Here is a 10,625-nt window from a genome sequence, read left to right on the forward strand (position 1 = left end):
CAGCATATCTAGTACGCGAGCGCGTTGGGTGTTTGGTGCACTGGGAGCAGTTGTGCCTCTCCTCTGGGTTGTGCAGCAGGCCAGGTGCTTTCACCACCTCCCCTGTCTGTTAGTTAGAACAGCTTTCCACAGCTCAGAAAACAAGCGATGCAGCTATTGCGGAACTTCTCTCCGTGGCTGATTGCTCTTTTATGTGAATAATTGGCAACCTCACGTTATTTGAATCCTACAGGCACATGTCAAGTGACATTTAGTCTGAGACTTAGCATTTAGTCAGAACTAACAAAATGTTCAGTCCTTTAGATGACAAGAGCTGAACGTGTTAGAAACTGCTGCTGTGGTGCGCTGGCAAAGCATCTGTAACACAGTGAGAAACAGAAGATCTGGACCAGTACTTTTTCACTAAATCATTAGAAATTTTGCCAAATGTATTTAATGCTCCACAAAACCAGAAGAGTATATTCCTGGCCAAAAAAATTAAAGCAAATATAGTGCAAATGAACATAGTGGAAAATGAATCAGATAATAGCAGCGCACAAGCTGTCGGGGTAACTCTCATGCTTGTGGGACTCCAGTCATAAACTGCAGCTAAACAGAGTCTACAGACTTGGAGCAAAACCATAGTAACTCTTTATTTGCCATGGTTTCTACTTTGGCAGCTGGCTCAGCACTCCTTGCAGGCGTTCAGCTTGTTCTAAAGGAGGACTTCCTCACCACAAAGAAATCTGGGGAATGTGTCTGCTGGTACGCCCGAGTTCTACCAACAGCTGTCAGAAGTAACCATGGATGTTTTGGCTTCTTTTTCAATTAATGTCTTTTAAATGGAACTACTGCTCTGAGCCTGTGACTTGGTTTGGAACTTCACATCCCCGAGACAACTGTTGGAAGCCTGGGATTAAATCTCTGCAAGTTTTGGGAAATACGTTGCCTCTTAATCTTTTTCTGTTAGGTTTATCTGTTAGCTTTCAGAATTTCCTATTAACCTTTGCTGTCTTTTACTTCAACTTGCAAGTAAAACCTAGATTCAGAGGAAGAAGGAACAAAAGTAGGTGTTGGTCAAGAAAAGTTCAAGCAACAAAGCAAAGCACGCTGGGCAAAACTGCTCCTGGTTGTGGCAACACAACGTACGTTTGTTTGGTTTGATTATTCTTCTAGGTAGAAGTGCAGGCCGGATCAACTCTAGCTGCAGTAATTTTATGGTCTGTATATCAGCGTAAATTTTGGAGAGCTTTGTTATCTGTTTCAAGAGGCAGCTTAAGGTAGCTTGCTAGGTCAGCGTCGCTGCTGGGTGTTAGGTCGGAAACATGCCAGTTTACTAATCTCGTCGTTTTTAAGCACTTTGCTCAGCGAGTCAACAGAAATGACAAGTCTAGAGAATGATGATAGGGATAGCTTTATTTTTCAGTAAAATAATTTAGAAGGGGGAAATGTGTTTACAACAGTGACTTGTGTTTTCTGAATGTATTCCCAAAATGGAGATGGCGTTCCCGGTCAGGCTGGCCAAGAACTGCAGTGCAAAATGGGAGCCACTGTGAAGGGATGAACATCTTCAGCTGTTCGGTACCAGAGCTTCTGTCCGTGGGTTGTTGAGAAGCGTCTGGTCCTGAGTTCAAGTTGGAATGGGATGCGGCTGGGGAGCTTGGTACCAGCACTGGAAAAATACTGCTGCTGCAACACGAATTAGAAAGGACTTTAGAGCAGTCTGGGCAAATCTCTTTGTGAAACCTCTGAGCCGCCCTTCTGATGTAATAAAAAAGGATTATCCAAGCTACAATAAGGAAACACAGTCTGGTTCTTACTATGACTTTAACCCAGTGACTTGTTTGATTATTTTTAATCACGAATATCAGTCAGAAAAAGATGAGTAATGCAATTTGAAGGAAATCTAGTGTAGTCTGTAGGAACGACTTTCTTTTAACAGCTGAGCGCTAGTACAGCAGGACAAATCATTAGCTCCCTGTGTCTGAACAGTTTCATTTGAAAGGACTTTGTTTCCAAGGGAATCCAGAAAACACATTCTCTTAGTTCTGGGATGAATAAATGTCTGTCATGAGCTGAGCGTTCCATGCTGCCATAAGCTGCTGGGTTTGTGCAGTGTGTTGTGGAGCGGAGGCACTGATGCGGTGGAACATCTATTTCTGATTCATGCGATTGCTATGTTCGGGTGGAAATCCGCTAGCTGAGCTGCTTGCTTGTCGCTGGAGAACGGGCAGTGAAGGAACAATATAGAAAGAAACAACGTTGATCATTACGATCAAATTTTCAGCGATTTACAGAGCAAGTAATGATTCTTTTTTTTTTTTTTTGCTTTAATGTATGCAGTCAGGTTTTGAGGTGTTCAGAGGATCACAAATCATGGGCCATGTGGGGCACAGCTCTTATAGAATCCTGGAACAACTGGGGCTTCCTGAAATGGGATCTGCTGCTGCTTTAATACTCTGTATTGGTTGGAGTTTGCCTTCCATTCCCAACAGATTTGACTAACGTTCCTAGAAACTTGCTTTCTTTGGAGCTGATTTCCAAGTGTAAACAGGTCTGCGATGTGCTTGCAGTTCTGAGCTGGAAAGAACCTCAAATGCATTTCTGTAACACAGACACAAGTGGCTGAGCTTAAATGCTTCCAGAACGTGTAGCAGCCTAATACAGCCTGCATTAACCGTAAAACATCTGGTTCATCTGGAACTACCTGCAGGTACCTGCAGTGGATAGCTGTACCTGTGGTAGGTTGGTGGAAACTGGTGTTAATGGGTTGTTCCAACAGGAGCTCTGTGCTGTGTGTGATGTTTAGGGTGGTTGGTTTCCCTAGCCTGGGCCCATTTTGACTTTGTTTTTCTTTTTAAAGCTCTCCAGCCTGACCTGACCCTTGCAGATGGCACTCTTGTGGTGGGTCTTGCCAGTACAATCGAGCTGAACGTGTGCTGAACTTTTAATACAAGCTCTGAGAAAGGTGGCTGAGGGCACAGGGGATGGTTTTCCATGCAATGTCCCTTTTGACTTTTTTTTTTTTGACACTGGTTAGCAGCATACAGTCAGACCATCCCCAGTCCCAGTTCCAGCTGGGGCGTATGCCTGGCCTCGTCTGGTATGCCATCCTGCTCTTTTCCTTCAGCTGTTTTAAAAACACAGTTTCCCTCAAACTGTCAGTCTTTGTTTCAGTTTATTTTTAAAGTGAGAGGGAGGAACATGCTCGTAACTAAACCCATCATCCTGTTTATTGTATACTTGCCTTACGTTTCCTTCTAGTTCTCTTTGTGTTCTTTCCCTTCAGCCTTAATCACCTCAGAGAGAAAAAACGCTTTTACTTTGTAAAAGATTTCTGAGTGTCTTCAGCTTGGTAGGTGCAACAGAACTGTTTATGCAGGAGACTTTGTGTAAAACTGTGTTGATTCCTGGTATAGACAGGTTCGTTCTTCCCTGGCACGAACCGAGTATTTTTGAAAAAAAGGAAACTTCTTGTTACAGTGGGGTTTAAGCACAGACAGTTTTACTGTGTTTTTGTGGAGCATGTAGATAATTTACAGCAGAAGTTACCTAATCTGTCTTCCAGTAACTTCTACCCTGTTACAAGAGGGGGAATTCAGGACTGCGAATAGGTCAAAGGAGGTTGGTGCTTTGGAAGATCTCCTAGGGCTGCCACAACCTTTGATGCGAGGCATTTAGGTCCATGGCAGGGACACGCTGCTGCTGGAGACTCGCTGACGGAGATGCTTGACAGCAGTATGTAGGATTCCTGAATTAATTATCCTGCAAAATAGCATTTGGGAAATGTTGATTCTGGACAGTTAACTGCTCTGTGATTTCTGACTGACCTTCCGCTTGTCAGATGGCAGAACCAAGGCTGCTTGTACCCAGAAGTGAGGAACGTCTTTGGAATTCCTCCTTTGAAAACTGGCTGTCATAGCCACAGGATCTGGCTTACAGGCTGTAATTCTGTCTGGTATATTTGCGACTAAATATTACTGTCCCGTTAGTGACGGATTTCAGTGGTGTCTGGTAGTGAGAGGTTATTCGCTTGGAAGGGCTCTTACAGAGGTCGTGGACAGAGCAGACCAGGGCAGCTGAAAGCTGAGGGAGCGCCGGGCAGTGGAATCTGATGGTACTGACTGAATGAGGCGCTCTCAGAGGAGAGGACCTCACCTGGAGTCATCTTCACATATACAAGTGCTTTTGAAAATGTGAAATACTTAATGGTGGGGAACGTACATGTTTGCTACCCTCTAAAGCAGTGACTTTAACAGAAGGTGTCTCAGGCCATTGAAAAAAACTCGTGTTCCACTTGGTTAATGCAGGTACTGAAGGCTTCGTCTCCTCACATTCCTAAATGGGATTTGTTCTCCTTCTCTTTTAGGAAATGCCTAATTCTGTCTTTTTGGTAATGGAGGTATGTGTTAACATCTATGTTTCCTTTCTAGACAAAACTACTTTGCACAGGTGCAAAATAACCATGACTTGTTAAAGCAAGCAGTTCTGAAAACTAGATTATTCATTTCCTATGCACTACTAAAGCTATCAGCAGTTTGTCCCATAAATTATTCAGCTTAGTTTTGAGCTACTGTAAGTATTGATGAAGTGTTTCACCTCAAATTATTAATTACAGATAATTGACAAAACAATTTGAAGGCAAACAGTTGTAAAGAATCTTCTAATTTTTGTTACAAGATTACAAAGTAAAAGTTATATATATAGCAGGTATTTCAGTGCTTGTGTTTTGAGTAAAACCCTTTCTTTTTGACAGTACTGCAATGGTGGGGATTTGGCAGATTACTTACAAGGTAACTGATGACTGTATTTCCCTATTAAGAAGCTGTTGCATTTCATGTTTATGTTCTGTATTCCTGTAATCCACTGGTGTTTCTCTAGAGATTTCTTTCCCTGTGTTTTAATCGACTTTGTCTTCATGGAATGTCATTACAAACAAAATTTTGAGCAGAGATGTGAATCTTCATGTTTTTCTTGATGAAAATATTCTTCTACATGCCTTTGTATCTCAGAATGTGAAGGAATATTTTTGAGAACAGCGATTGTTATGGTAACTGTGTGTATTAAAAGCCTAATTCACTTCACTTCCCATTAAAATCCTTGGAAAGACTCATGTGGTATAATCTAGCTCCTGCCTTCGGTACTTTTTCAACTGCAGAATGAGATAATACCTTTTGAAGAGACTTTCGAAATACACTTGTTTTTTACCCTTCAAAATAAATTTTTATCGTGGATGAAATCTCTGAGCAGCATGGTTATCTGCATCCCCATAACACTTTGTTTAAGGAACAGGTTTTATGGCTTCGTGTTGTAACATGATTGTAGATAAATTTAATGTTCTAATTTGTGAAGTTCTATTTCCTTGGCTCCTTTGCCTTTTTAACAAGTTTAGGATTTAATGGTGATTGAGAATTTGTACAATTACTATGCTACAAGTTGAATAAACTACTGTAAAACCAGATAATGTAGAATACCGTAGCTAGTGGCAATTATGGAGATGTCTACGTTGTGAGTATATACATTTGTAGAAAAATACGGAGGATTGGACTCTTCTGAACGTAATTCACTATGATCTGGTTGTCTTTATTGTTTTCACAGTTGATCGCTGTGACGTTCATTGCTTCTTTGCCCAAAGATAAGGATCTTTATTTTCTCATCTGCTAATGTGTATGTTACTTCCAGCTAAAGGGACTCTTAGCGAAGATACCATCCGAGTGTTCCTCCAGCAGATCGCAGCAGCTATGCGTATCCTGCACAGTAAAGGAATCATTCACAGGGATCTGAAACCACAGAATATTTTGTTGTCTTACGCCAGTCGTAGGAAGTCAAGTGTCAGTGGCATACGCATCAAAATAGGTAAATATGCTTTTCTTTGACCTGAAGGTAAATCATCCTGTCGGACTGGTTCCCTGCTCAGCAGTGTCTTTGCAGTTAAAGCGCAGAGGGCGTGCTGGATGCGGTGTGTAAGTTGATCTAAGTCAAACAGGGAGTCTAGAACATGACCCTTATGCTGTAAAGCAGATTCTCAGTGTAGTAATGATTGAGTCATAAACACCTTTTTGATTAAATCTGCAGGAAAAATAAAACTATATGTAGCCAATGTTTGTAGTATTAAACTATTTTACTTAGGCATAAATCTGTAACTCTTGAAACTTCAGGTAGCCCATTTCAAAATTGTGTGTGAGATTCCAGTCGCAGCTCCAGCTGGGTTGTTTGGGTTTTTTTGTGGTAGACCCTGCTAAGGGTTATTTGAGAGCTTTATAAATGTAGGTTATGACCTATTTTTGTCAGAAGGAGGTTTGGCATCGTAACCAGGGACAGATGTCAACTGTTCAGGATGCTACCAGGCTCCTCTTCAGAGGACACGCCAGGAGTTTTAATCTCATTGTTGTCTTTTAAGCATCCATTTAAAAATACCTGGTTTTTAACAAGTTTCTTTTCTATGCTTTTGCACGATCAAAATCTGAGGTCTGTTTCAACTCACCGCATCTTCTAAAAGTTCCTCTCTGCTGTCCTCACTTGCTAGTTTCAGATGCTTTTGCCTACACGGAAGATTCAGGCATCTGAAATGTGACTTTTTAAACTTCTACCTGATGTGATTTCACCGAAGCAGATTGTATAGTCATCACTCTTAATGAACCATTTATATTTAGCCGCTGACTTTAATCCTCTCCTGCTGACGCCAGACAGCACGGCACGCTCTGCAGCTGGAGCTGGCTGAGCAGCTCTGTGCCAGTGACGCCACTGCTGGTCCTTGGCTGGCTATGGGAAGATAACGCATTATTATTTCAGTGGAACATAGATTTTACTGTTCCATGTAGTTGGCTTTATATTTTACCTGTCTTTTTCCCTCTAGCTGGTGATTGTAGCAGATTTCAGCAAGAGACCAATCATTCCTAAACTTAAAAACATGAAAGTTACCTTTCTTTTCATTGACGAGTGTGTTTCTTTACGTAGCTGACTTTGGTTTTGCTCGTTATCTGCATAGCAACATGATGGCTGCAACTCTCTGTGGCTCCCCTATGTATATGGTAAGTGACTGTTTAGTTCAGGTTATGGTGCTTATCTCAAACATTCTCCTACCAGAACAAGATAATTTGTTGCTTGCAGATTGTCAAATGCCTGATGTTGCTTTGCCAGCATTAGGGGCAGCGTGCAGCGCACATTCCCATGGTTTTACTAGCTCCTGTTTTCCTTGGGGAGATCACGATTGTTAACAGCAGAGACACTGAACGTTTCTTTGTGTTGTGGGGAGGAAAAACCTTGGAGAATTAAGAGGCAATACATCTTTGCATTAATTTTTTGGCAAGTAGTTTCATTCCCACTTACATACTGTTTTCTTCTTTATCCTGAAATAGGGCATTATCTCCTTCCCAGTTTCTAAGAAAATAAAAAGTGATCAAATACAGGCTAGAAGAGCTTTACACCAGTACTTAAACCTGCTTGATGTTTTCCTTCTAGTTATTTAACCTGTTCTCTCACATGTGGGGTTTGGTTTGGGTTGTTGGGGTTTTTTTTAAGCCAATCAGGAGTTAATTGCCATTAATTTTCACTAAGTGTGGTAGTCAGTCAAGCACTGAACTGTCAGACTTTGGCGCTGCTGCTGCACTGTATAGCCATGGGAAGATGGTTTTGCTTTCCTTTGCCTTGTTTTTGTATGTGTAAAATGGTGATAAAGATCCTCCTTTTGAAATCTTTGGTTATTTACCCACAAGGAGGACCGCATAAACCGAGCCAATAGCCCTTACCTCTCGACCCCATACGTGCTGATCACTAGATGCTTTCTCTAGAACATCAACGTTTTGGTTTTGAAACATCGCTTCCACTTTAGGCAGACTGTTACCTTTCAAGTCATGTGGTGCAGATGAAAATGTTAATTTTGACTTACACTAAAGTGGTCTCTGTTAATACTGCTCTGACAGAACTGTGCAATCCTTGCTGCTGTCGCTTCACTTTTTTGTTTTCTCTCGCGAGACTTTGCTGTTCTTTCCAGGCCCCTGAAGTGATTATGTCTCAACACTATGATGCTAAAGCAGACCTGTGGAGCATAGGAACCGTGATTTATCAGTGTCTTGTTGGAAAACCACCTTTTCAGGTAATGCTTTACTTCCTCTTCCCTCTTTTTAGTCTCATGAATATTCCTAGAACTTTTCACTCCAGTCTTAAAAACAGAAGTAGCGATGTCTGAGTGTAGCATCCATGCCTCAAAGGCCGGATCGCCTAAGACATTAAATCTGTGAGATTGGTTGTTCAGTCCAGAGGGGATATGCAAGGGTACTCGGTGCTGAAGTCACTGCTGTGTTTGTAGTTTTCTCCTTTAATGCCCATATACAAAATCCTCCTTTTTGTGGAGGTGTGCATAGGTACAAAAGCTGTTTTCTCCATGAAACTGAGCTGTCATTAAAGTACATTTTTATTTGACAGGCCAATAGTCCTCAAGATTTGAGAATGTTTTATGAAAAGAACAGGAATTTGATTCCTAGGTATGTCACTTACATTTGTTGATTGAACACTGTTTCATCTTGGGGAACGCCTGGGATTCGTAAAGTACATGCTGTTGCTGTCTTTACAAGGGTGAGGTGTGATACCAGGGACTCGTGCTGCATTTTGCCTTCACTGTGCTTTGCTGCATTGGAAGGACCCTGTGCTGAGGCCGTAGAGCACGTGCAGTGGAGGCTCGAGGCCGTGGCAGAATGCACGCTTCCTGAAGCGGAGTGTGCTATGCAGTATTTAATGCATGCATTAAATTCGGTGCACGTTTTCTTTTCTCTTGTGTGCAGTATTCCTAGGGAAACATCAGCTTACCTGGCTGACCTGCTGTTGGGTTTGCTTCAGAGAAACCAAAAAGACAGAATGGACTTTGGTATGTACCTTTTCCCTTCGCTCTCTTGACTTCCCTTAGTTGTATTCACGTGACCAGAATAACTGTCTGACTTTTTGTCTACAACCAGTTACATGAAAAGTGAAGTTTTTTTGTCGTCGTCTTGGTTATCATAAAGAAGGCGAAGTAGCCAAAGTAAATCATGAGGTAACTACTGTCAGTCAGAATTAAGTGATGCACGTAAATTATGACCTTGTTGTTGAATAGGGAAACATGAATTAGCTGTATTTCTTTCCATTGTGGCCTTTTTGCCTCCAGACAGTGTTAGCTGATAGACCTTAAATTTCACGTCACAGTCTTATTTCTGTTACTTTAACTGGTGTTTTGGCTTCAGACTGGGAGCAGACATCTCTGATCTCTGTGTGGTGTTGGTTGCAGGCATGTAACAAAGTAAAGTACTGGAAGAACCCATTTTGGCAGCAAAGTTGCTTTAAATGGTTTCCTCCCTGTTCTTCTCTCTTGTAGGGTGCAAATATTGTAACAGTATTCATGGGGTACAAACTGCGTACCTTTGATTTGACATTGGAAGTTACAAATATTTGTATCCGAGGGCAGGGAGAGATGTGATGTTCGTGAAAATTGTTTTTATTTGCAAAGATGAGCTCCTAGAATTGCACTTAGGTATTGCCAGCTGCAGAGACTATTTTAGTGAAGTATTTTTTCTGGGATTTTTAAGCCGAAAAGTAGTAGAATCAGCAGTTGTAGCCGTGTTTCGTTAAGTTCTCAAATTTTTAAACTGTGCAGTGACTGAAGTTTGCACACTGTTAGGCTTTGCTGCAAGGTCAGTTTAGGCCTGCATTAATTGGAAGTTAAACCCAGTACAAACTAGATGGATGCCCTCTCAAAGTGAACTTGTTCAGCCCCAGTTTAGTGCCGTGTTTGGCTTTTTCTCTTTAGCTGGAGATTGTTGGTTGCAGAACGTTGCTCTAACTTTCAAGGCCCTCAAACAAGTACTGTTGAATCATGCAAACTGGCTACAGCCGTTGCCTCTTCAAAATTAGTCAGGAGAGGAGTTGAGATTTGCGTGTGCTTTTTATTGGCTGGATTGTCTGTAACTTCAGTCTCAAGATGGGGTTTTGGTTACCTATTACTGCAGCAGTAGTAATGCTTTTTTCTTTTTTTAATGGAAACTGAGGCAGCATTTTTAGAAGACCACCACTAAAGTTAAATCTTGATTAGTTCTTCTTAGCTGCATTTTATATCTCGTGTTAATCATGCTGGTTGTTTTGGTTTTATAGCGCTATTTGTTACTGTGGTTTTATCATAGCTGCCAGTTAATTAAAGCTAACTTAGCCAAAGACAATTACCTTTTGCATTATTATTGTTTTGAATCAATAGCAATGTGCTTTATTACCAAGATTTGCTTTAGCAACAACATAGGTGACCCATCAAGTTTGACCTATGAAATAGCAAGAAAGAGCCTAAAATTTAAAGTGTCGTCATGCTCTTTGTAGGTAAGACCTAGTTCTCTCCTCACCATAAGCTCTTAGCTCTTGTGATGCTGAGGTCCAGCAGTGAGTTGCAGCCCAAAGCCAGACATGCTCAGCTTTTGTTTCTGCTTGTGAAACTCCAGTGTTGCTCTTCAGGGTTTGGCGCAGCACTGAAACACAAATTGAATCATTTGTCACGTGTGGTCCTTGGGTAGTTGTGATAAGAAGAGACTATTTGTTAGGCTGTGGAGAGGGGAGGATTCAAAAGGCATTTTAGTTCTTTACTTGAAGCTCAAGACTCTCCTAGCTACACTTTTTTTCTCCTTTTCAATTCC

At 41.4% G+C, this 10,625-nt stretch overlaps 1 protein-coding gene across 1 annotated transcript in view; it reads left to right on the forward strand.

The window, feature by feature from the left end:
* The window catches only part of ULK2 (unc-51 like autophagy activating kinase 2), a gene marked incomplete at its 3' end in the record, with an annotated part of 30,913 nt that overhangs the window by 6,626 nt on the left and 13,662 nt on the right, over nt 1-10,625 (forward strand). The window contains exons 3-9 of the mRNA XM_010132460.1: nt 4,349-4,381; nt 4,736-4,772; nt 5,662-5,835; nt 6,937-7,010; nt 7,973-8,074; nt 8,404-8,462; nt 8,760-8,842. Coding sequence (XP_010130762.1) covers nt 4,352-4,381; nt 4,736-4,772; nt 5,662-5,835; nt 6,937-7,010; nt 7,973-8,074; nt 8,404-8,462; nt 8,760-8,842 — 559 coding nt within the window. The remainder of the gene's footprint in view (nt 1-4,348; nt 4,382-4,735; nt 4,773-5,661; nt 5,836-6,936; nt 7,011-7,972; nt 8,075-8,403; nt 8,463-8,759; nt 8,843-10,625) is intronic.

Source organism: Buceros rhinoceros, unplaced genomic scaffold (genome assembly GCF_000710305.1).
Source record: "Buceros rhinoceros silvestris isolate BGI_N320 unplaced genomic scaffold, ASM71030v1 scaffold14683, whole genome shotgun sequence".
NCBI lineage: Eukaryota > Metazoa > Chordata > Aves > Bucerotiformes > Bucerotidae > Buceros > Buceros rhinoceros.